The sequence below is a fragment of the Lepus europaeus genome, chromosome 14 (assembly GCF_033115175.1).
Source record: "Lepus europaeus isolate LE1 chromosome 14, mLepTim1.pri, whole genome shotgun sequence".
NCBI classification, from domain to species: domain Eukaryota; kingdom Metazoa; phylum Chordata; class Mammalia; order Lagomorpha; family Leporidae; genus Lepus; species Lepus europaeus.
In genome coordinates this window covers 63,142,063-63,168,010 of record NC_084840.1, presented here as the reverse complement: position 1 = coordinate 63,168,010, position 25,948 = coordinate 63,142,063, and the positions used below count along the sequence as shown (strand labels likewise).

At 39.5% G+C, this 25,948-nt stretch overlaps 1 protein-coding gene and 1 pseudogene across 1 annotated transcript in view; both read right to left on the bottom strand.

Annotated features, from left to right (window-relative positions):
* CATSPERE (catsper channel auxiliary subunit epsilon) overlaps window positions 1-25,948 on the bottom strand; it is a 162,909-nt gene that overhangs the window by 69,255 nt on the left and 67,706 nt on the right. Inside the window, exons 8-10 of the mRNA XM_062210795.1 lie at window positions 23,205-23,311; window positions 12,743-13,232; window positions 1,589-2,066 (exon numbers count right to left, since the gene is read on the bottom strand). Of these exons, the coding sequence (XP_062066779.1) occupies window positions 1,589-2,066; window positions 12,743-13,232; window positions 23,205-23,311 (1,075 nt within the window). The remainder of the gene's footprint in view (window positions 1-1,588; window positions 2,067-12,742; window positions 13,233-23,204; window positions 23,312-25,948) is intronic.
* On the bottom strand, window positions 3,079-3,520 carry LOC133773833 (large ribosomal subunit protein eL31-like; annotated as a pseudogene).

Sequence of the window (25,948 nt, the reverse complement as noted above, 5' to 3'; positions counted from 1 at the left end):
TTACTGCAGCTCAAACACCTGAGGAGCGTTTCTTGGGAAGAGGAGGTTGATCTGGCTCAGAGCGCAGGGTGGCACTCCCATTACTGTGGCATCTGGTAGAAGGTCGCAGTGGGGAGCAGATGTGGTAGAATGACCACAGGAGGCAGAGAGAGAAGCTAGGCTAACCTTGGCTGAAATAACCAGTCCTCCTGTGAGAGCTACCTTCTGGGGGCACGCCCTCAGGGACCTGAAGCCCTCCCATCAGATCCACGTCTCAGACACCATAATAATGCCAAGCCTCCACCCTTAATCCATCAACCTTGACATAAGAAATCAGAGTTTAAAAAGCTGCACGAGCTTGTGGAGCCAAATTCTGTTCAATTCATAACAAACAGATTAGAAAACTGAGGCTTAAGAGAAATTAAATGCTTACAGATTTGAATACAGTTCTACCTAAAGCTATTATAATGCATTGTGGCTTGGACTAGTCCCTTCAAAAAGAGATGTGGGAGAAGTTCTAGCCCTGGTTCCTACGTAAGAGTGTGACCTTACTTGGAAATAGGCTCATGACAGATGTAGTGTGGATCAAGTCATATTGGAGTAGGGTGGGCCCTTACTCTGATATGGCTGGTATGCTTACAACAAGATGGCCATGTGAAGACAGAGACACACATGGAGAAGGCCATGTGAGGACAGGGCAGGGGCTGGAATGATGCAGCTGCAAGCCAAGAAGGGCACGGATCACCAGGCAGCCGCCGTAAACCAGGAAGAGGCAAGAAAAGATTTCCCCTACAGGTTCCAGGGGGAACAGGACCCCAGCAACATCTTGATTTCTGACCTCTGGCCTCCAGAACCTGACAGAATATATTTCTGCCATTTTACACAGCTTGGTTTGTGGTACTTGTATGGTAATCCTAGGGGACTAACACAACACCACAGCAGCTCCTATACAGATGATGCCCATGTCAACTGTTGAATTAGTACCTGCTGACTGACCAAAATAAAGCGCTGGGAAAAAGGACTCCAGTTGGCCATGCTGCTGTGTGAGATCCTAGTTAGTGTTAATTGAATTTAAAATAAAAAAGTATTCTTTTGTAGGTGGTAAAATGTGCACCTTTACCTACTAACAAGCAGCATATATTTGTGTATTTAAAATGATTACATCTTCATAAAGTATACAGTGGGCTGGCGCCGCGGCTCACTAGGCTAATCCTCCACCTGCAGTGCCAGTACCCTGGGTTCTAGTCCCGGTCGGGGCAATGGATTCTTTCCCGATTGCTCTTCTTCCAGTTCAGCTCTCTGCTATGGCCTGGGAAGGCAGTGGAGGATGGCCCAAGTGCTTGGGCCCTGCACCCGCATGGGAGACCAGGAGGAAGCACCTGGCTCCTGGCTTCGGACCGGTGCAGCGTGCAGGCTGCAATGCGCTGGCCGTGGCAGCCATTTGGGGGGTGAACCAACGGAAAAGGGAGACCTTTCTGTCTCTCTCTCTCTTACTGTCTAACTCTGCCTGTCAAAAACAAAAACAAAAACAAAAAAACCCCAAAAAACCCAAAAACATAAAGTATACAGTGAAAACTAGAATAATTTTAGCAGAATGAGAATGTCTCACCTGTAAAAATGTCATGAATAATGCTGTTATCTGATAATAAAGACAGATTTCCATGTCCTGCAGTGGTCTGTACAATTCCAGTAACAGTGAAATTTTGGTAACAATAATAGATCTTATGTCTGTCCCTGAGTATTAATTCTGGCATTGATGAAAACAAAAAATGAGGAACTAAAAAACTGTCAATAGGGATATCTAGTGCAAAGTCTTGGAACACCCACTGTCTTAAATCTTCATTATATATCACCATGCAAATCTTCTTGGTGACAGTGCATGTGGTACAGTAACTTAAAAACACAGCAAGTTCCACAGGGTGTGCTGAATACTCAACGTTGTGTATCCGCAGAGTGGCAGCTGGCGACACATTTAGAAGACTTTTCAGTTCATTTATGGTTCCTACTTGGAAGTATTTAAAGGAAGAGTATCCAAGGTAAATTTCATTTTCTGTCCAAACTACCATACGGCTTCTTCTTCCTTTATTCTGTAAAAAAGAAAAAAAAAATTGAAAATAAGGAGAAAAATCTTTGATTATTGGGAGAGAGCTAACTATTCCTATTTTAACTATTCTTGTCTCTTAATTTACATTAAAAAATAAAAAATGGTAGCCACTAAGGTTTACTTTTGTTTTAGCATATTTCTGAATAATACCTCAGGCATATATATTAAATAGAAAGATATTACACATAGTCATAAAATTAACTTTTTTTTTTTTTTTAGGATTAATTAATTTATTTGAAAGACTTACAGAGAGAGTTAGAGACAGAGAGATAGGTCTTCCATCTGATGGTTCACTCCCCAGATGGCTGCAATGGTCAGAGCTGCGCCGATCTGAAGCCAAGAGCCCAGTACTTCTTCTGGGTCTCCCATGTGAGTGTGGGGGCCCAAGGACTTGGGCCATCTTCCACTGTTATCCCTGGCCATTGCAGGGAGCTGGATCGAAAGCAGAGCAGCTAGGACTAGAACCAGTGCTCATATGGGATGCCGGCGCCTCAGGCCAGGGCTTTAACCCGCTGCACCACAGCGCTGGCCCCAAAATTAATTTTTTCAGTAGCTATATTCTTTTATATATTATTTTTATAAATCTTTAAAATTTCTAAAGCACATCAGTTGCAATGGCCAGGGCTGGGCTAGGCCAAAGCGAGGAGCCAGGAACTTCATCTGGGTCTCCCACTGGGCCATCTTCTGCTGCTTTTCCCAAGAACTGGATCAGAAGTGGAGTAGCCAGGACACAAACTGTATCCATATGGGATACTGACACAGCAGGCAGAGAGTTGGCCTAATACACCACAGTGATGGCCCCTTGCTCTACTCATTTAAACATTAATGATCTGTACATTTGCTTTTTTGACACTATACCATAAATCCCATAGGCATTTTTCATTCCTTTTTCTTATTTTCAATGAATGTATATTTTCAAACAACCTGTCTTTGAGTTCTCAGATTCTTCTGTTGTATCAATTCTGCTGTTACTGACTTTTATTACATCTTTCATTTTATTCATAGCAATTTTGGGCTTCAGTATTTCTTTTTTTTTTTTTTGCAGTTTTATAAATTTGACAATTAACAGCTATCATCCACATGACTGTCTGTAGAATTCTGAAGGTAGTGATGGATAAATAGGTACCCAAAGTGTACAGCTTATTTGGTGAATATTCATCCTCATTATGTTCTCTGGACAACCTCACCTGGATGCGGTATGGGACATTTCTTGTTCTTTTGGCCTAGGCAGCTTTGTCGATCTGGTATCAATGCACATCTGGAGTTCCCATTTCCTTTATGGCAAATTCCCAGATCTCCTTGAGTGTCTGAGGCGCATGCTTCTTGAAGCCCACTCCATGATGTGCCTGTGAATGCTGACAGTGTACTCACTGGCCACCACCTCGTTATGGCAGGAGAGTCCTTTTTCTTCTCACCACCCTTCTTTGCAAGACCCATTCTTTAGTGTCCAAATTGTAAAAGAGCTATTTGTCACTTTAAAATTATTTCAATATCTGTTACATTGGAAAATTTTCTAGTTTTTCTGTTTTCTTAAAGTTCACTTAACGTCCTTAAAACAGCTATTTTACATTTTTTGCCTGAGTGATCATATATCTCCATTGCAATGGTGTCAGTTGCTGACACATCGTCACTCTGGTTAGGTCACATTTCTCTGCTTGCTCTTGATTGCAGGCATGTATTGATGTCTGTTGACTGGAAAATTAGGTATCAATTTCAGCCTCCAACATTTAGCTTTCTTTGTGCTTTTTCTTCTTCACTAAGTCTTTTCATAAGTTCTGAGAAGATTGGCTTGTGGCCAATGACCACTGCAACTATTTCAGAAGTATAGCTGTCATAAGCCCAAGTTTCCCCCAAGTCTTTTTTAAAATTTTTTTATTTTTTTGACAGGCAGAGTGGACAGTGAGAGAGAGAGAGACAGAGAGAAAGGTCTTCCTTTTGCCGTTGGTTCACCCCCCAATGGCCGCTGCAGCTGGTGCACTGTGGCCGGTGCACTGCGCTGATCCGTAGCCAGGAGCCAAGTGTTTCTCCTGGTCTCCCTTGCAGGTGCAGGGCCCAAGCACTTGGGCCATCCTCCACTGCCTTCCTGGGCCACAGCAGAGAGCTGGACTGGAAGAGGAGCAACCGGGACAGAATCCGGCACCCCAACCGGGACTAGAACCCGGGGTGCCAGTGCCACAGGTGGAGGATTAGCCTATTGAGCTGCGGCACTGGCCTCCCCAAGTCTTACAAGGACTCTGAGGTGAAAGCAGTGTCCCAGCCTGGATGACCCAGGGAAAGACCCAAGGAGGACACCCGGGATGTATGGAGAAGCAAACCAGGAATCTGAGCTCAGAGAGCTGGTCTTGGTGGCCCAGATGGTTATATGTGTCCACAGTTCCCTGCACAGGCATGAAAGCTGCTCAATTTCATCAGGAGGAGGTAGAACTCAGATTGGGCCCCCTTAGGATCTGCTGTAGAACAGCAAGTCTGCTCTGGCAGCCTTCACAGGGGTACATCTCTTAACAGTTTCATGCACGTGCAAGACAGTTTGCCAAATAGCATGAGAATGATTGGAGCCAAGACAGAAACCTCCTTCAGAATCAGAATCCACTTGCGACAGAGGCTTGTGAGCCCATTTCAGTGGCCTACATGGGTATACATCTCCAAGCAGTTTCCTACATAGGTGGGATAATTCTGAAAGAGGGAATAGAACTAAGATTGGGCTTCCTCAGAAGGGATGCAGGTTGACAAGTCTGTCATGGAGGTTCAGACAGATAGGCTGTGAGATACAGGCAATTTGGATCATTGTGCAAGAACCAAGCTTGGGTCACATCTGAGGAAAGTTGGAGCTGAGCCACAGGAAAACACCAACAGTCAATGCCAAGGCTGATGTCAACATGCAGGTTTGCCTTCTGCTGAGGTGTTGGTGCATAGGATTCCTCCTAGAACCCGTGGCAGATGGTTTTGGCTACAAAAAAAAAAAAAAAAAAAAAAGCTGTAGCCAATATCCTTGGGAGAACGGGGCCATTTCCAGGCTTATTGTCATCTGTGTCCCAGGTGCAGGCCTGCATTCTGGATATGATCCTTTTAGGTCTTAGGTCTTAGGTTTCACCAGATTTCCACAGCCTTCTACCTGAATCTCAAGGCTCCTACAGTAAGAATTTTGTCTGTGGATAGGTGCAGAATTCTTGTTGTGGGGGTTATGAACAGGTGACCTCTATTTGCCAATTTTTTAAATGCCATTCTCTGAATACTATTTCATTGTCTGTTTTTATTACATTTTCTGTATTAATTCATCAATGGTCATCTGGATTGTTTTTCTACCTTTTGCTGTATCCCGTAAGTTTTGATATATTGTGTTGTCATCCTCATTTACTTCCAGAAAGTTTTTGATTTCTCTTTTGATTTTTTCTATGACCCACTGTTCATTTAGGAGCATGTTGTTCAGTCTCCATGTGTTTGCATATGCTCTAGGGATTCCTGAGTTGCTAATTTCCAGCTTCATTCCATTATGGCCTGAGAATATGCATGGTATGATTTCGATTCTTTTGAATTTGCTGATACTTGCTTTATGGCCTCGTATGTGGTCAGTCCTAGAGTAGGTTCCATGTACTTCTGAGAAGAATGTGTATTCTTTAAGTGTAGGATGAAAAGTTCTGTAGATATGTTAGATCTATTTGGTCTATAGTGTCGATTAAATCTGCTGTTTCCTTGTTGATCTTCTGTCTGGTTGATGTGTCTATTGGTGAAAGTGGAGTATTGAAGTCCCCCAGTACTATTGTATTGGAGTATAAGGCTCCCTTTAAGTTCCTTAACATATCTTTTAAATAACCCAGTGCCCTGTAATTAGGTGCATATAAGTTTATAATAGTTACATCTTCCTGTTGAATTGATCCCTTAATCATTATATAGTGCCCCTCTTTGTCTCTCTTAACAGTTTTTGTGTTAAAGTTTATTTTGTCTGCTATTAAGATGTCTACGCCAGCTCTTTTTTGGTTTCTGTTGGCATGAATATCTTTTTCCAACCTTTCACTTTCAGTCTGCATGCATCTTTGTTGGAAAGATGTGTTTCTTGTAAGCAGCAAATGGATGGGTTTTATTTTGTAATCCATTCAGTCAGTCTGTGTCTTTTAATTGGAGAGTTGAGGCCATTTACATTCAATGTGATTATTGATAAGTAGTGACTTTGCCCTGCCATTTTTCCAAAGATATTTCTAATATATGCTTTGAACTTCTTGTGATCTTTTACTGAGAGATTTTCTTCCTTTACCTTCTTTCATATTGATGGCCATGTTTCTGTATTTCTGTGTGTAACACATCTTTAAGCATCTTTTGCAGGGCTGGATGAGTGGTGACAAATTCTGTCAATTTCTGTTTGCTATGAAAAGTCTTCATTTCACCTTCATTCACAAATGAGAGCTTTGCAGGATATAATATTCTGGCTGGCAGTTTTTTTTTCTCTTAGTACTTGGGCTATATCTCGCCATTCCCTCCTAGCTTGTAGGGTTTCTGATGAGAAGTCTGCTGTGAGTCTAATTGGAGATCCTCTGAGAGTAATCTGACGTTTCTCTCTTGCACATTTTAGAATCTTTTCTTCATGTTTCACTGTGGTGAGTTTGATTACAATGTGTTGCGGTGAGGATCTCTTTTGGTCATATTTATTGGGGGTTCTATGTGCTTCCTGTGCTTGGATGTCTCTTTCCTTCTCCAAACCCAGGAAGTTTTCTGCTAGTATCTCACTAAAAAGGCCTTCTAATCCTTTCTCTCTCTCCATGCCTCCAGGAACTCCTAGACCCCAATGTTGGGTTTTTTAATAGAATCCTGTAGATTCCTGACAATATTTTTTGATTTCTAATTTCCTCTTCTTTTCTTTGGTTTGACTGTATACTTTCTTGTTCTCTGTCTTCTAAGTCCGATATTTTCTCTTCCATCTTACTGATTCTGTTTTTTAAGGCTCTCAAATGTGTTTTTTATTTCTTCTATTGAATTCCTCATTTCATTTTGATTTCTCTTCAATATCTCAATTTCATGTTCTAAATTCCTCATTTCATTTTGATTCCTCCTTAAGATTTCATTTTCACAAGAGAGATTTTCTGTCATGTTCTGCATGGATTTCTGTAGTTCATGCATTTGTTTTTGATAACTTCTAAATGTTCTTATCATAAATTTTTGAATTCCGTTTCTTGCATTTCTTCTATCTCATCATCTCATAATCTTGGAGTGTCATGTTCATTTGGGAGCATCATGATGTCTTCCTTGTTCTTGTTTCCTTGATTTTTGCACTTGTTGTTTGGCATTGTAGAGATATTTTTTGGTTTCTCCTTCTCCTTCTCCTTCTTCTTCTTCTTCTTCTTCCTGTGCTGGCTTTTCTCATTATACTCTGACTCTAGATTAACTGGACTGTTTGCTTTTGGTGAATCTCTAGAGGCTTGTGGTGGGTGTGGCCAGAGAGCTCTGTTCAGTTCTTCAGGGTAAAGGTGTGCCAAAGGTGACACACCCAGGTTTGGCATGGTAAATCTTCTCTCTCTCTCTCTCTCTTTTTTTATTCAGAAGGGAAGTAATTCCACTCAGTTTAGCTCTTCTCCTTGATGGCAATCAGTGCCTGAGCGCTAGCCCCAGTGGGTATATTTGTTTGCTCTGTCCCAAGGACCACACAAAGGATCTGTGCAGTCCTCAGTGTAAGCTCAGATTCCCCTGCAATGTCTCTCACCAGGTAGCCAAGGCCACCCGAGTTTGTGGCGTCTCCCACCGAGACTACTCACGTCTCAGCCACACCATGAGTTCTCCCACACACCCTCAGTTTTTTTTTTTCCATAGTCCCAGTTCATAATCTCCACACATTCACTAGGTCTTAGTCTCCTGTTATTACTCCCCACTCGAGTCAGGTTTTTCTGCTTGGTTGGGGGTGGGCGCAGCCCTGAGCTGCCGCAGCTGTTACATTGGCACCTGCTCTATTGTCTCACAAGCCTTTGTAAGGTGTGTGGAGAGAATCATGTCCGTAGCGTCCCTTTTATTTTTTTCTCTTCTCTAGTTAGGCTGGTGTACTTTCCCCTGTGGAGCTTCAAGCCTCGTTCCCTCTAGGCTCTTCCTGCCGCTTTTCTGCCAGTGTCTCGGGCTACTGCGGTTTCACCTCACCTCTCTCTCCAGTGCTGGTGCGGAGGCTCTCGGCAGCTGGGCTCCTGAGCCGTGGGTGCCCGTGTCCTCCACGTAGATCCACCGTGCCCCTCTAATTCCAGAAGAGTTTCCTCTGCAGTTTTTTTCCCTCTTCCCTGAGACTACACTATCTCCACTTTCATTGAATTATCTTTCCTGGACTATTAGTGAGCTCCCTCCCTATTGTGCCATATTTACATTACTGTTCTCTGCTCCACTTCTGATCTAACTCCCTGCTAACAAACCTGGGAAAGCAGTGGGAGATGGCCCAAGTGCTTGGGGCCCTGCACCCACGAGGGAGACCTGGAAGATGCTCCTGGCTCCTGGCTTCAGATTGGCTCAGCTCTAGCCATTTGTGGCCATTTAGGGAGTGAACAAGTGGATGGAAGATCTCTCTCTGTCTCTGTCTCTCCTCTCTCTCTAACTCTTTCAAATAAATAAATAAATAAATAAGCCTTTTAAAAATACATTTATTAGGTCAAGTTGTTAACATAAAGGGCCAGACAGTAAATATTTTAGGAGTAGTGGGTCACAGAGTCTCAAATCTCTATTAGTGCTATTGCCATGCAAAAGCAAGCAGCAATAATACACAGATAACTGAGTGTGGCTGTGTTCCAATAAAGCTTATTTACAAAACAAGCAGCAGGCTGGGTTTTTAAAAACATTTACATTTAAGATAATTATTGATAAATCTGAGCTCTACTGTATTTTCTACTTTTAGCATCTGGATTTTGTTTCCGCTTCCCTTTTCTGCCCTCTTGTGGATAATTTGATTTTTTAAAAGTATTCCATTTTAATTTATCTATTGGATTGTTTAATTTATCTATTGGATTGATTGTCTCAGGGTTGCAGTATAATACATACTAACTTTTTATGATCTATTAAAATGGATACTTTCATATTTCTATCACTACCTTATAGTTCCTTTTCTCTTCTCCATTTATATTGTCATTGTCAAATGTATTAAATCCACATACATTACAAACTCCACCAGAGGGGAGGGAGTTTGGCTCAGCAGTTAAGTCACTGGTCGAGAAGTGCACATCCCATATGAGAGTTCCTGGGTTTGATATGCAACTTTGTCTCCTAACTAGCTTCTTGGTAATGCAGGGCCTGGGAGCCTGTAATGGCCCAAGTAATTGGATTCTTGCCACCACATTCAAGATCTGGGTTGAGTTCTCAATTCCTGGCTTTCGCCTTGGCCCAACCCTGGCTGTCACAGGCATTTGGTAGAGTAAACCAGCATTTGAGAGCTCTCTTCCTCTGTTTCTCTCTCAAAGAAAAAGAAAAACACCAGAAAATATTATATGTTTTAAATTTTGCTTTCACTTGTCATACAAATTTTAAGGAACTTAAGGGTTTAAACATAGCTTATTATATTCACCCAGATAGTTATCACTCCTATTGCTATTTTTTTAATCTTGAAATTTTAAATTGCCCACTGCCCTTCTACGTGATGAATTTCATTAGGCATTTCTTTTGAAGCAGTTCTGCTGATAAAAATATTTTCTTAGTTTCCCCTCATCTGAGAATGTTTCTATTTCTCTTTAATTCCTTAAAGACATTTTTCTCTAGAAATATGGTCCGGGGTTGATGTTTCTTCTTTCTTTTTGAAAAAAAAAAAAAAAGACCTATTTAATTATTTATTTGAAAGGCAGAGTGACAGAGAGTGAAGGAGACACAGAGTGGGGGAGGGGGAGAGACAGAGAGAGAGAGAGAGAGAGAGAGAGAGAGAGAGAGAGATCCAATCTTTCATCTGCTGATTCACTCCCCAAATGGCCACAATAGCTAGGTCTGGGTTAGAAAAATCCAGGAACTACATTGGGTTCATTTGTTACATAAAGTTTAATGATTTACATTTAAGACCTTAGTCATTGTAAGTCATTAAATAAGGTGTAAGGTCAGAAACTGTAAAACTACTAAAAGAAAACACTGGGGGTGAAAAACTACACCACACTGGTCTGGGCAAGGATTTTTTTTTTTAAACTTTGACCCCTTACATGCAGGCAACAGAAGCAAAAATAAACAAGTGGGACTATAATTAACAGTGTGCAGAGACAACCTACAGATGGGACAAAGTGTTTGTAAGCCATACAGTTAATAGGGTTTAATATTCAAAGTACATCAGGAACTCAAATGACTTAATAGTATGAAAATGAAAAGTCCAATTTAAAAAATAGACAAGGAAGCTGAATAGACATTTCTTAAAGGAAGACATGAAAATGGTCAACATTTGTGAAAAAGCGTTCAACATCACTAGCCTTAGAGAAATGCAAATTAAAACACATTGAGGTATCATATCACACCTATCGTAATTATTTTAAGAAAAAATATGAAAGACGGGGGCTGGTGCTGTGGTATAGTGGATAAAGCCACTGCCTGAAGTGCCAGCATCCTGTTTGGGTACCCGTTCAAGTCCCAGCTGATCCACTTCTAATCCAGCTCTCTGCTAGGGCCTGGGAAAGCAGTACAAGATGGCCCATGTCCTTGGGTCTCTGCACCCATGTGGGAGACCTAGAAGAAGCTCCTGTCTTTGGGATTGGCCCAGTTCCAGCCATTGTGGCCATATGGGGAGTGAACCATCAGATCGAAGATCTCTGTCTCTCTCTCTCTTTCCCTCCATCTCTGTAACCCTGCCTTTCAAATAAATAAATATTTTAAAAAAAAGGATGAAAGATAACAAGTGTTGGTAAGCATAAGGAGACATCACTGATGGGAATGTAAACAATTATAGGAGTACTTTCAAAAGTTCACAGAAAATGAAATTAAAAGGGTTGGCACTGTGGCTCACTTGGTTAATCCTCCGCCTGCAGCGCCGGTATCCCATATGGGCGCCGGTTCTAGTCCCAGCTGCTTCTCTTCCAGTCTAGCTCTCTGCTGTGGCCCAGGCGGGCAGTGAAGGATGGCCCAAGTGCTTGGGTCCCTGCACCTACATGGGAGACCAGGAGGAGACACCTGGCTCCTGGCTTCCGATCTGTGCAGCGCCGGCCAAAGTGACCATTTGGGGAGTGAACCAACAGAAGGAAGACCTTTCTCTCTGTGCTCTCTGTCTATAACTTTACCTGTCAAATAAAAAAAAAAATTAAAATGTAAGTTTACTTTGGTGAAAAAAATTGAAAATCCATGCATACAAAAAGTCTTTAGAAAGTTCCTGAAAAATGCATATCATGCAAAAACTATGCATTAGTTTAAGAAATTTGCACCAAAATAAACATTTTAAATTCAATTTTCCTATGAACTTTTGGAAGTACCCTCATAAAGCCATTATGGAAAACTGGAAGCTTCTCAAAAACTAAAAACAGAATTACTATATTACCCAGCAATCTCTTTTCTGAATTTATAGCTGAAAGAAAGAAATCAATATTTTAAAAAGATATCTATGCTCTCATTTCGTTTGCAGCACTATTCACAATAGCCAAGTTATATACTCAACTTAAGTATCCATTAAGAGATGAATGGATGAAGAACCTGTAATACATACACACACACACGCACACAAGTGGAATACTATTCATTCAGCCTTTAGAAAGAGGGAAATTCTGTCATTTGTGACAACATGCATGAAATTGGAGGATATTATTGCTAAGTGAAATAAATCAGGCACAGAATGAAAAATACTGTGAGTTTTCATGTAAATGTTGAATCTAAAACAAATCATTTTAGATAATTGTAGATAATTAGCAGAATGGTGATTACAGAGGCTGGGACATGGATGCAATGGAAAGATAATGACTAAAGGATACTACATCTCTGAGGGAGGAATATGGTGTTAAACTTTGTTTTTTTTAGGCCGGCGCCGCGGCTCAATAGGTCAATCCTCTGCCTTGCGGCGCCGGCACACCAGGTTCTAGTCCCGGTCGGGGCACCGGATTCTGTTTATTTTGGGAAAAATTTGTGGGTGGGAGATTTTGCCTATATGACTGCAAAACAAAGTTTCCACGGTGTGACTGACCTACTCTGCATAATAACATATATGGTTAATTTTATTCCCTGTTGTTGGAGGTATGGCTCTATGGCAAAGAGGCCTCTAAGAAGTTGAGTCAGAAAGATAGTATCAGGGCTGACATTGTGGCACAGCAGGTTAAGCCGTTGTCTGCAGTGCCAGCATCCTATTATGGGTGCTGGTTCACATCCTGGACATCCCACTTTCAAAACAGCTCCCTGCTAATGTGCCTGGGAAACCAGTGGAGGATGGCCCAAATGCTTGGGTCCCTGTATCCACATGGGAGACCGAAGCTCCTGGCTTGTGGCTTCAGACTAGCCTACCTCCCCACTGCAGTCATTTGGAGAGTGAGCCAGTAGATCGAAGACCACTCTCTGTTTTGCCCTCTCTCTATGTAACTCTGCTTTTCAAATAAATAAAATAAATCTTAAAAAAGATAGAGCTATTTACAGCTCTGGATAAAATGACTGCAAAAAGCTGCTTAGCATAGTCTCTGATGAATCAGTGAATAAATGTTATAGTGAATAAATTTAAATTGTTCCTATAATATGTGTGTGTGTGTGTGAGTGTAATATTTTACTAACCTTGAACATATATTTGACCCAGCACCATTTTCTTGATTTAATGCCAATAATTCCACTAGGAAGGTTTTGCTTTTTTCCTAGTTTTCTAAATGAATGATGATTTTTTAAATAAAGAAAGCCATTTATGAGAAAATATATTCCATCCCGTGATAGGCTCACACCAGTTACATTCTGTCTTTCACTGTCTCTCAGACTGTTTCGAGGCACTCTGATTTTGGTCCAAGTACGGAAGGAATCATTTGTTTGAAAAGTCTCCATATCAGTGACCACAACAACATATGAAGGAACACAGGCCATCCAGGAAGACATTAGCTGACTCCCAGCTGGTGAAGAGATTGGTAAAGAACCAGGATTCTCAGAAATAGTTGCCAAAGGAAAAGTTAGCAGAAAAAGCATATTTGCAACGAAGCAATCTTGAAAAATTACTTGGTTCCCTTTAATCTCCTTTATCACATCATCTGATGTCATCGGTACTAAAATGTGCCAGATCCTAAGAGAAAAATTAAACATAAGAGTAAAATGATCATCCTCTGGTCTATCTAGCAGTGTTCACACTTAATACATTTTAACTTTTATAAACATAAACCTAGGTAAAGCACATATTATTCAATTGTGAATATTTAACCCCATTGATTCTCATTCATTAGTCCCAAAGGAAAAGAATCTTAACTCTGATAGCTTTTTCTCCCCCAATATTCTCCATATTGCTAAATAAATATTCTTATTCTTATTTCTTAATATGTGATATCTTCAAAAAGTTCACAGAAAATACATATTATGAAAAACTACACATAAATTTCAGAATTTTTTGTACTGAAATAAGCTTTATTTCATTTTTGAAGGAGTTTTTCAAATACTCTTTTTTTTTTTGACAGGCAGAGTGGACAGTGAGAGAGAGAGACAGAGAGAAAGGTCTTCCGTTTTGCCGTTGGTTCACCCTCCAATGGCCGCCGCGGTAGGCACGCTGTGGCCAGCGCACCATGCTGATCTGATGGCAGGAGCCAGGTGCTTCTCCTGGTCTCCCATGGGGTGCAGGGCCCAAGGACTTGGGCCATCCTCCACTGCACTCCCTGGCCACAGCAGAGAGCTGGCCTGGAAGAGGGGCAACCGGGACAGGATCGGTGCCCCGACCGGGACTAGAACCTGGTGTGCCGGCGCCGCAAGGTGGAGGATTAGCCTATTGAGCCACGGCGCTGGCCTTCAAATACTCTTTAATATAATTTTATACAGTATTTATTGCCTTCTTACATGGAAGATGAAGATGTATCTTCCATATACCGTGTCTCCAATACATCTTCTTCCTCTCTCTCAAATGAATATCACACCTACTAATTTAATCAAGTATTTAGATTGTTATTACTACGTAAGTGTTGCTTACCACTGAGCCAACTGTACTATGATTATGTTTTTAATTGTGTTATTCAAAACAATTTTTTTAGTTTTCTAATGTGCAACTAAAATATCTTCCATGTGGCAAAAAAAGTTATCTTTCATTACCCTCTGGGTCAAAGTCACCACTTAACTTTATCTCATGCTTTGATCTTTCTTGTTTTGCTAAAGCACATTTTTTTAGTAACTTCCTATGAAAGGATGTATGAACAAACATTTTTTGACTTCCGGAATATCTGAAAATATCTTCATTTTACATACTTGATCAATAGTAGGCTAGGGTAAAGGCTTTCTATTCAACCCTTAGTAGATGGAACCGCTAGTGAAAAAGATGACTGACTTTTGTTATGGGTCATCTCTGCCAGTATTAAGAATCTTCTTGTTCTCGGTAATCTAAAATGTGACATGACTGAGTCTGTCTTTAGAAGTGGACACACAGAATAACTTGTGAAAACACTCTGACATCTAAGAGGTAAGGGAAATTCCTTAGCAGTGCAACCTGGGAAACATCAGGCAGGAGGAGGTTCAGCAAGCACCTACTGAGTCTCCCATTTCCTCAGTAAGTACATACTTGAGTTGGTGATGATGGCTTTTTGCTCACTTAGAATGAGGTCCTGGGGTTGGTGCTGTGGTGTTGTGTGCTAAACTGCCTGTGATGTCAACATCCCATATGAGCAACAATTTGAGTCCAGGCTGCTCCATTTCCAATCCAGCTCCCTGCTAATGCACCTGGGAAGTCAGCAGAAGATGCCTCAGTGCTTGGGCCCCTGTCACCAATGTGGGAGACCCAGATAGAGTTCCAAGCTCCTGGCTTTGGCCTGGCCCAGCCCCAGCCTTTGCCATTTGGGAAGTAAACCAGTGGATGGAAGATCTCTCTCTCTCTGTCTCTCCTCCTTTTTCTGCCACTCTGCCTTTCAAACAAATAAATAAATAGGTTTTTTTAAAAAACAGAGAATGAGATCCCACTACATCAAGGGGACCTTGTGTTAGAGCTGTTGTAGAGTTATCACCAAAGCTCTATGCCCTAAACCATGAAACTCAAGGAAATTCCTGCTTTTTGTAGGCCCTATTTGCTGGCTTTAACATTGGTTTCCAATATCGTTTACTAAATCAACAGTACCATTTTGTTACATTGTCCTCCATATATCTAATAATCTCATTTATGCAGTTAAATAACAATTAGGTATTTGTCATTAGTTTATAATAAGAAGGTTTCTCCATCAAGAAAGTCTAACAATTATTAAATATACATTCATCTAACAACAGAGATCCAACATTCACGGAGTTGAAGACTTCAATACCCTACTTTCATTAATGGATAAAACAACTACCAAAAAATCAACAAGGAAATAAAAGACTTGAGCAACTAGAACTAACACACATTCATAGAACACTCTATCTAATAAAAGAGAATATATGTTTTTTCTAAGTGTATATAGAACATTTCCAGGATAAACCATATATTAAACCACAAAACAAACCTCAGTAAATTTAGAAGAATTGATATCATACAAAGTATTTTTTCTCCACAAAGAAACAAAATCAAAAGTTAATACAATAAATATATATAATATTTGGAAAATGCACATGTATGTGCAAATTAAATAATGTACCCCTAAGTAATCAATGAGTCAAAGAAGAAATTACAAGGTAGAGTATAAAATACTTTGAGGTGAATGAAAAAGAAAAGCATAACATACAAAATGTGTGTTATGCAGCTAAAGTAGTACACAAAGGGAAATGTATAGTTGTAAATGCCTGTGTTTTAAAAAGAGAAAGGGGGCCGGTGCGGTGGCTCAACAGGCTAATCCTCCGCCTTGCGGCGCCAGCACACCGGGTTCTAGTCCCGGTCGGGGTGCCGGATTCTGTCCTGGTTGCCCCTCTTCCAGGCCAGCTCTCTGCTATGGCCCAGGAGTGCGGTGGAAGATGGCCCAAGTGCTTGGGCCCTGCACCCCATGGGAGACCAGGATAAGCACCTGGCTCCTGCCTTCGGATCATTGCAGCGGCCATTGGAGGGTGAATCAATGGCAGAGGAAGACTTTTCTCTCTGTTTCTCTCTCTCTCTCACTGTCCACTCTGCCTGTCAAAAAAAAAAAAAAAAAAAGAGAGAGAGAGAGAGAGAGAGAGAGAGAGAAAGGGGCCCGGTGTTGTGGTGCAGTTTTAAGCTGCAGCCTTTAACACTGGCATCCCATACAGGTAACAGTTTGAGTCCCAGTTTCTCTGTTTCCAATCCAGCTCCCTGCTAACACACCTGGGAAAGCAGCAGAGGTTAGCCCAAGTACTTGGGCCCCTACAGCTGCATGGGAGACCCAGATGAATCTCCTGACACCTGACTTCAGCCTGGCCCAGCCTTGGCCATTGTGGCCATCTGGGAAGTGAACAAGCAAATGGAAGATTCTCTCTCTTTCTCTCTTTCTCCTTCTAACTATGCCTTTCAAATTAAAAAATAAATCTTCAAAGCAAAACAAAAACTATTTTTTGAAAGGCAGTTATACACAGACAGATAGAGATAGAGATAGAGACAGAGACAGAGATCAATCTTCCAATTGCTGGTTCATTCCCCAAATGGTTCCATTTGCTGGGGCTTGGCCAGGCTGAAGCCAGGAGCCTAGAACTCAACCCACAAGGGTGGCATTTAAACAGAGAAAGTATTTGTCAAAAACCTTTATCCTTTCACGATCAAAACATTAAAAAACTAGGAAAAGAATGGAACTTTCTCAACTTAATAAAGGTCATCTATGCAAAACCCATAAGTAACATCATACTATGGTGAAAGACTGAATGGTTTTACTTTAACAGGAGAAACAAGTCAAGAATATTTGCTTCCATTTCTATTTATCATTTGTACTAGAGGTTCTAGCCAGGGAAATTAGGAAAGAAAAAAGAAATAAGTGGCCTCTGTATTGGAAAGAAAGAAGTCAAACTATATTTGTTCACAAATGACATGATCTTGTATATAGAAAATCTTAAGGAATCAATCAAAAATGATTAGAATTAATAAATTCAGCAAGATTACAGTATATAAGGTTGATATAAGTGAATCAATTATATTTTTATACAGTACAATAAATAATCCAGAAATAAAATTACACAGCCAATTCCATTTGCAATAGCATCCAATAAAAAGGAAAACCTCTAGGAATTTAACCAAAAAAAGCACAAATTTATACTGTGAAAAATGTTTTACCATTATTGAAAGGAATTAAATAAGAGCAATATTAATAGAAAGACCTCCCATGTTCATGAATAGGAAGACTTAATATATTTAAGATAATATACTCCCCTAATTGACCTACAAATTCAATACAATTATTTACAAATTCCAACTGACTTCTTTAAAGAAACTGACAAACAGATTCTAAAATTCATATGAAAATTTAAGAGACCTAGAATGGCCAAAACAATCTTGAAAAAGATGAACAAAGAGGGAAGACTAAAACTTCATGATTTTAAACTTACTACTAAGCTGTAATATTAAAGAAAATGTGTACTAGCATAAGGAAAAATATATAGGGCAATGGAACTGAGTTGAAAAGTCCATATATGTACTGGTACATTTATTGTCAATTGACTTTCAACAAGATTTGAAACAATTCTTAAGGGGAAGTAAGTCTTTTTCAACAAATTGTGCTGGGACAGTTAGATTTCCAAATATAAAAGAAATAATTTGAATCTATCACTAATACTACAAAAATGAACTCAAATTAGGTCAAAGACCTAAATGTAAGCTAAAACTCTAAGATTCTTAGGAAAAAAAAAACATTGTGGTCAATTTTTTGTGACTTTGAATTTGGTAATGGTTTCTTTGATATGATATCAAAAGCACAAGGAGCAAAATAAAAATAGATAAATTAAACTTCCTAATTTAAAAGTTTTGTGCTTCATTGATATGAAGGACATAAAGAGAAACCTCATAAAGGTAGAAAAACTTTGTACTCATATTTCTGATAAAGAACTTGTCCTTAGAATATATAAATTACTCAGAGCTCAATAAGCAAAAACTACAAATAACCTGATTACAATATGGTAACATATTTGAAAAGAAGATGTACAAATGGACAATAATCACATGAAAAGATATAATCATAAGAGAAACACAAAACCACATAAAACATCATTTCACATCTATTCAGGTGGCTATAACTGAAAACACAGATAATAATAGAGGTTAGTGAGGATATGGAGAAATGGAAATGCCCATACACCAATGATAGAAATGAAAACGGTGCAACTATTTTATAAAAGTCTTGTAGCTCATCAAAAATTAAATGCAGAGATTTCATATGTCAGTAATTTCATCCCTAGTGAAATGGTTTAGACATTAATTTGGGTGTCCCCCAATGGCAGATACATTAAAGGCGTGGTCCCCAAGTTTTATGTTAATGGTATTAAGAGAGTGGAAACTCAATCCAAATATAGTCTTTAGAAAGTGAAGGCAGGGCCTGTGCCTTGGCTCAATAGGCTAATCCTCTGCCTGTGGCGCCGGCACACCAGGTTCTAGTCCCGGTCGGGGCGCTGGATTCTGTCTTGGTTGCCCCTCTTTCAGGCCAGCTCTCTGCTGTGGCCAGGGAGTGCAGTTGAGGATGGCCCAAGTCCTTGGGCCCTGCATCTGCATGGGAGACCAGGAGAAGCACCTGGCTCCTGGCTTCGGATCAGTGTGGTGCGCTGGCTGCAGTGCGCCGGCCGCAGCAGCCATTGGAGGGTGAACCAATGGAAAAGGAAGACCTTTCTCTCTGTCTCTCTCACTGTCCACTCTGCCTGTCCAAAAAAAACAAAACAAAAAAACAAAACAAAAAAAAAAAAACCAAAACAACAACAACAAAAAAAAAAAAAAAGAAGAAGAAAGAAAGAGAAAGTGAAGGCAGAAAATCCTTCAGTAAAAATATAAAGGAAACCCAAAGTAAATAGAAATATTTATGGAAAACTGGCAGGGCCAAGACATTACTTATTAATAGTCACCTTAAATGTAAATGGCCTCAACTCTCCAGATAAAAGATTCAAACTGATTGAATGGATTAAAAACAAAACCCATCTATTTGCTGTCTACAAGAAACAAAACTCCCCAACAAAGATACATGCAGAATGAAAGTGAAAGGATGGAAAAAGATATTCCATGCTTACAAGAAAGCACTGAAGAAATTGAAGACATTGAAGAAATCAAGAGAATTTAAAAAAATTTCTAGAAACAAATAAAGATGACAATACAATATATCAAAACTTATGGGATCTCTCCTTGCTCTCTTGTCTTGCTCCTCTCCTCTCCTCTCACTTCTCTCCTCGCTAGCTCCTCTCCTCTCTCTCTCTCTCTCCTTCTCTCTGTTACACTCTCCTTCTCTTTTTCCTTCTTCACCCCTTCCCTCCAGTCTGCTGGGTTTTCCCCAATAAACCCTTCTCCTTAAAAAACAAACAAACAAACAAACTTATGGGATATAGCAAAAGCAGTCTTCAGAGGAAAGTTTATAGCAATTGGTGCCTTCATAAAGAAATTGGAAAGGCACTAAATAAATGAGCTATCAAGGCATCTCAAGGGTCTAGAAAAACAACAGGAAACCAAACCAAAAACTAGTAGAACAAAAGAAATAATTAAAATTAGACAAGAAATAAACAAAATTGAAAAAAAATAGAAAAGATCAGAGAAATGAAGGGCTGTTTTTTTTTTTTTGAGAAAATGAACTAACCAAAAAAAAAAAAGAGGGAGAAGACCCAAATCAACAAAACTAGATATGAAAAAGGAAATGTAACAATACACACCACAGAAATCAAAAGAATTATTACTAATTACTCAAAGAGCTGTATGCCAACAAACTGGGAAACCTAGAAGAAATGGATAGATTCCTGGACATATACATCCTACATAAATTGAGGCATGAAGACATAGAAAACCTAAACAGACCAATAACCAAGTCAGAAATGTCAGAAATTGAATTTACATAATCTGATTAGGCTGCTGGGGTGGGGTGTTCATGAGTTAATCATTTCGGCTTTCTGAAAGCAGATGTAGACAGACACATGCTCCACGTGCTTCTGATTGCCATGTAACCCTCTGTGCTACCTCAGGACTCGGCCAGCAATAATGCCATCACCAGAGGCCAAATCAGTGGGGTCACTTAATCTTGGTCTGGAACCTTCAAAACCATGAATTAAAATAAACCTCTTTCCATCTTAAGTAGCTTGTCTTAAGTATTTCATTACAAAATAACACAAAGCTTCCCAATATAGTATCTATGAGAAACTAAAACATAAGGCCACAAGAAAACATATACACACATATACTTAGTAGCATTATTCACAACAACCACAAAGAAGAAACGACCAAAACATTCAATGATTGAAGGTGAATAAATAAAATGTGGTATAGCCACTTAATAGAATATTATTTGACAATAAAAAAGAATGAAGTACTAATGCATGCTATAACACGTATGGACCCTGGAAACATGATGCTAGCTGAAAAAACTTAGTCACAAAAAAGTCTATGATTCTCTCGATAGGAAATTTCTAGAATAGGCAAATCCATAGAGACATAAAATAGATTAGCAGGGCCAGGGCCTGGGTAAAGAGAATATGGGATTTATTTTTGGGTTGATAAAGAGGTTCTAGAATTCAATTGATTTGATAGTAGCATAACTCTGTATATACACCAAAATCATTGAATTGTATAGTTTAAAAGGGCAAACTGTTAGGTACACAATTTTTTTTAAAGATTTATTTATTTATTTAAAAGTCAGAGTTACAGAGAGAGAGGAGAGGCAGGAGAGAGAGAGGTCTTCCATCTGATGGTTCACTCCCCAATTGGCTGCAAGGCCGGAGCTGCGCCGATCCGAAGCCAGGAGACAGGAGTCAGGAGCTTTTTCCTGGTCTTCCACACCTGTGCAGGGGCCCAAGGACTTGGGCCATCTTCTACTGCCTACCCAGGCCATGGCAGAGAGCTGGATTGGAAGTGGAGTAGCCGGATCTCAAACCAGCACCCATATGGGATGCTGGCACTTCAGGCCAGAGTGTTAACCCACTGCGCCACACCACCGGCCCCAGGTATGCAAGTTTTAGTTCAATAAAGCTATTGAAAATAGGAAGTAACAAATTGTATCTGATCTTCCTGCCTTTCTGCTAAATCAGAGGAGGACTTTAGTTTAATTTTTTTTAATAGATTTTACTTATTTATTTGATAGGTAGAGTTACAGATAGTGAGGGGGAAAGACAGAGAGAAAGGTCTTCTGTCCGTTGGTTCACTCCCCAAATGGCCGCAATGACTGGAGCTGCACTGATATGAAGCCAGGAGCCAGGTGCCTCTTCCTGGTCTCCCACACGAGTGCAGGGGCCCAAGCACTTGGGCCATCTTCTATGCTTTCCCAGGCCATAGCAGAGAGCTGGAATGGAAGAGGAGCAGCCAGGACTAGAACTGGTGCCCATATGGGATGCCAGCACTGCAGGTGGGAGATTAACCTACTGTGCCATGGCACCGGCCCCTTTAGTTTAGTTTTCTAGTAATCATTATAGTAACATTTTCCTACCTCCTTCCCTTCCAAGTTTTATAAATAAGATTTAAGAAGTTTAGGTTGGGGCTGGCACTGTGGCGCAGCGGGTTAAAGCCCTGGCCTGAAGTTTAGTTTAGATTAGTATTATTGTTTTAAATACATTTTATTTCCCTAATGGCACCCCTCACTCACCCCTGAATTGAACTTTCTCATATCTTCTTGAGTACATCTGTTTTCTCAGGTCTCAGTTTGAAAGTTCCTCCAATCGGCTAGTTTTTATTTCTTTTCAAAAAGCAGGTGTCATCTTTTTAGGAAATCCTTCCTTCATCACCTCTCCTCTCGGCCTGAGCTGGTGTGCCCTGCACTCTGGGTTCACTTCCACCTCACATCTCTCTGTCTCCCTCACTAACCATATAGTCACTGTAGGTCGTAAGAATGTTGCCCTGTGCCAAGGTGCTCAACAGATTAAGAAAGGCTATCTATATTTCACGATAACCTACTTATCTTAACAGTAACAGGTATTTCTTCTCAAGGAGAGTTTGCTGTTGTGGTGTGTCTGTGTGCACTGGGGTGGCAGTGATTGTGACATCCATCGTACCACTTTGGTTCATGTTGATACCCAGCAGGAAATATTTTCAGATATTGCCAGGACTTGTCATCATCCTGAATGAGGTTCTTGGTTTGAGGCTTAGGCTTTTTAAAGAATTATTTATTTATTTGGCAGATATTCAGAGCTCCATCCCATGGTTCACCCTCCAAACACCCACAACAGTTGGGGGTGGGGACAAAGCTGGAAACAAAGAATACAGTCCAGGTCTCCCACATAGGTAGCAGGAACCCATTAACTTGAGCCATCACTTTGGCTCTCAAGGTCTGCATTAGCTGGAAGCTCGAGTTAGAAACCAGATTGGGGGCCAGCACTGTGGTGCAGTGGGTTAACGCCCTGGCCTGAAGTGCCGGCATCCCATATGGGTGCCGGTTCAAGACCCACCTGCTTCACTTCCAATCCAGCTCTCTGCTATGGCCCGGGAAAGCAGCAGAAGATGGGCCCCTTCACCGGTGTGGGAGACCCAGAAGCTCCTGGCTCCTGGCTTCGTATCGGTGCAGCTCTGGCCGTTGCACCCAATTGGGGAGTGAACCATCGGATGGAAGACTCTCTCTCTCTCTCTTTCTCTCTCTCTCTCTCTGCCTCTCCTCTCTCTGTGTAACTCTGACTTTCAAATAAATAAATAAATCTTAAAAAAAGAAAAAAAATAGAAAGAAACCAGATTGGGTATTGAAACCAGGTACTCTGACATTTGATGTGGGTGTCCCAAATAGCAGCTTAGCTACTAGGCCAAATGATTGCCCCCAAGGTTTAGCTATTAACACAAATTGTGAAACTAATATCCAAAAGTCTGACTGGCATTTTCTGAGTTGATAATTAGTTCTGATTACTATAATTTTTTGTGTACCATAACAAAGCACCTGCAAATTACATACAAGATATATATATATTCCCATAAAATTCTGCTAGGATTTTTAAATCTCTTATAAGCTTCTGGTATTTTTGGACTTATGAAATTAAATTTTATATTTGAAATTTAAAAATTAAATACCCTTTCCTCTGGTCCTCATACGGAAAGTAAGTTTTTCTCTGTAGAACTGTATGTATGGTTGGTTTCTGTCCCATAATGGCCAACTGTTTGCTTAGCACTATGGAATGCTGTTAAAACAAAATAAAATTTCTCTTTTTACTCTTATAGTTAAAATATTAAAATTACATGATAAAATATTGAATTTATTGTTTCAGTTATGACATTGTTTATATTTATACATTCACTACATTTTCAAGGTTTATCTTCTTTTCCTAACATGTAGCCTCCTTCCCATTTGAACTACATAAATTATAAACAAGTCATGTCACAGTTTCTGATAAAAATCGTTTATGAACTGGGACTGTGGGGATTCCTAACTCTGCAACCATAGTTTTAATCTTGTGAAATATATAATGAAGTTTCTAAAAGTAATCTGTGAGAAGTATTTCTATATGATCCTACCTTCAAAATAGCATACTTTTTAAAGGAAGACTTTAAACAGAATATGGAGACTTCAAGAAAAATTCTCTTTAGAATTCAGGTAGATATAACATGCTTCCTCTTTTTCTCATGAAATATAAGGAGAAGGTGAATTGAACTGGAATTATTCCTAATAAGGTATTTTTTGAACAGAGGCAACTACTTTATTATGAGGAATTCCTAGAATAAAATATTGGATAATGAGGGCCAGTTTAGACTTCCATAGCTCCTTATGTTCTAATCTTCTAATACAACTATTATTCAATTTTATATAAATAAATCAATCTCCCATAAAGGAGCCCTGGAGATTGCTATGATATGTGTCAGTAGTTTCAGGGGCTGTAGAACTGCCTAATAGGAGAACCTAACTTATTTTTTGGAGTAGGAACATGGCCCTAAAAGATCTTCCCAAAGAATATACACTTAATGATTTTGACAGAGAAATATAGGTTTACCTAATAAATACCCCGTGAATGATAGATATTATGTCTATCTTATTCACTTTTCAGAATTTCATTTGCAACGTTGTTTTAAATAACTCCAAAGGAAAAGAGTAAAAGTATTATTCGTGGAGCAAAGGATAAGATGGAAATAATCACAATGTATATATATAATATACATTATAGAAAAAAATGACCAAGGAAAAGCTAAGATAATCATGTAGAAAAGCTTAAAAACATTTCCATTAAAAAGAAATTTATTGTTATTAAATTTTATAAATACAGAAAAAATTATCACATATGAGTGATAAAAAGACAAAATACACATTTGGTATTTTTTTTTTCAGATTTACCAAGTGTAGGCTATTCATGTTATCAGGTTATAGGAATCTATATGTGTATTGCTTTTAACTACTATATGACATTCCTTTGAGTGCGTTATAATCATTTACTTAACACTCCTCTGTTGTACATTCATGTAGTCTTATTTTTAAAAAATTATAGGTAAATAATATTGCCATGGGCATAATCAGATATACAGTCTTCTCCATGATTAGGACTATTTCTGTGGATAAGGTTCTTGGGAGAGTGATTACTTTATGAATACTTTAAAATTTATTTATTTATTTTCATTTTATTTGAAAGAGTGACCAAATTGCACAAAACAGTTATCCTGGATCCCATTCCTGAGTCTCATTCCACTGCTGGCCCTCTTTTCCCTCAAGTGGATGTTGGGAATAGCTTGAGGCTCAGAAAGAGATTTAATGAGATGAGATAGGGCGGTGGGTTCAGGTTCAAAGATGGAATAAAACACAAGAATGAATTTAAAATATGTGACTATTTACAGGTCAAAACCAGGGATGGTTATGGAAGAGAATGAAGTCAGGGATAAAACTAAGGGTTGGGTATCTGTTAACCACATTTCTATCTTATTTGTAACAAAGCAAAACAACCCCAACCCAACATTAGACCATCCATATTTTGTCATAGCCATCTTGTTGGTAACTGATCCAAACAACTCCCTCAAGTTACTCAGGTGAGAAAAAACCCTGATATGGTCATGGCAGGCATTGTGGAGACAGTGACATGTGGCTGGAGACCTAAAACATGAGCAGAAGTTACCAGTGAAGGAAGATAATGGGTTTTGATGCAGAAGGAATAGTATAAGCAAAGACAAGACATAGATGCATGCAACAGCCAGTATGTGCAAGTGTGGAGAGCTGAGGTCACAGACAGGTATCAAGGGCTTTGTATGCTCTGTTGAGAGGCCTACAGTGATAAGTCTATGCTGTTTTAATGGTTACAAGGAAATGACATGGTTATGGGTAAACATGGAGATGTTGGGTGGGGGGGGGAGCCAAGTACTATTCGTGCATGTACTAATATGAAAATGTGAATATTTCACTTAAAAAGACTAGAAATTGAGTCATGCTTATAGTATTTAATTACCATTAATTTATTTTATTACCTATGAGTTGCCTGATAAAACAACTGATTGCCTGACATTCTGATTTATCAGCCCATCTATGAGGAATTTGAATACTATAACTCAGGATAACATGCTATTTCAAAAACAGATGTTGACTCAAACAGTTCCAAGAGAAACTAAAAGTTAGCTAACAGTTCATTTTATATTTTTCTTTAGTACATTCTAATTGTAATAGAAGACAGAATTTAAATCTTGAAAGATATAAATTTATAACAAATTAACCAAAAGACTTATTTATTCACTACGTTGTACTTTTAGAAAATTTGTTTCCAGTTCAATAAGGGATTAGACAGACTTTTGAAGGATGCCTTCAATATATGATAGAGATAGGAGACTGCTGAGGCCTGAGGCAGATA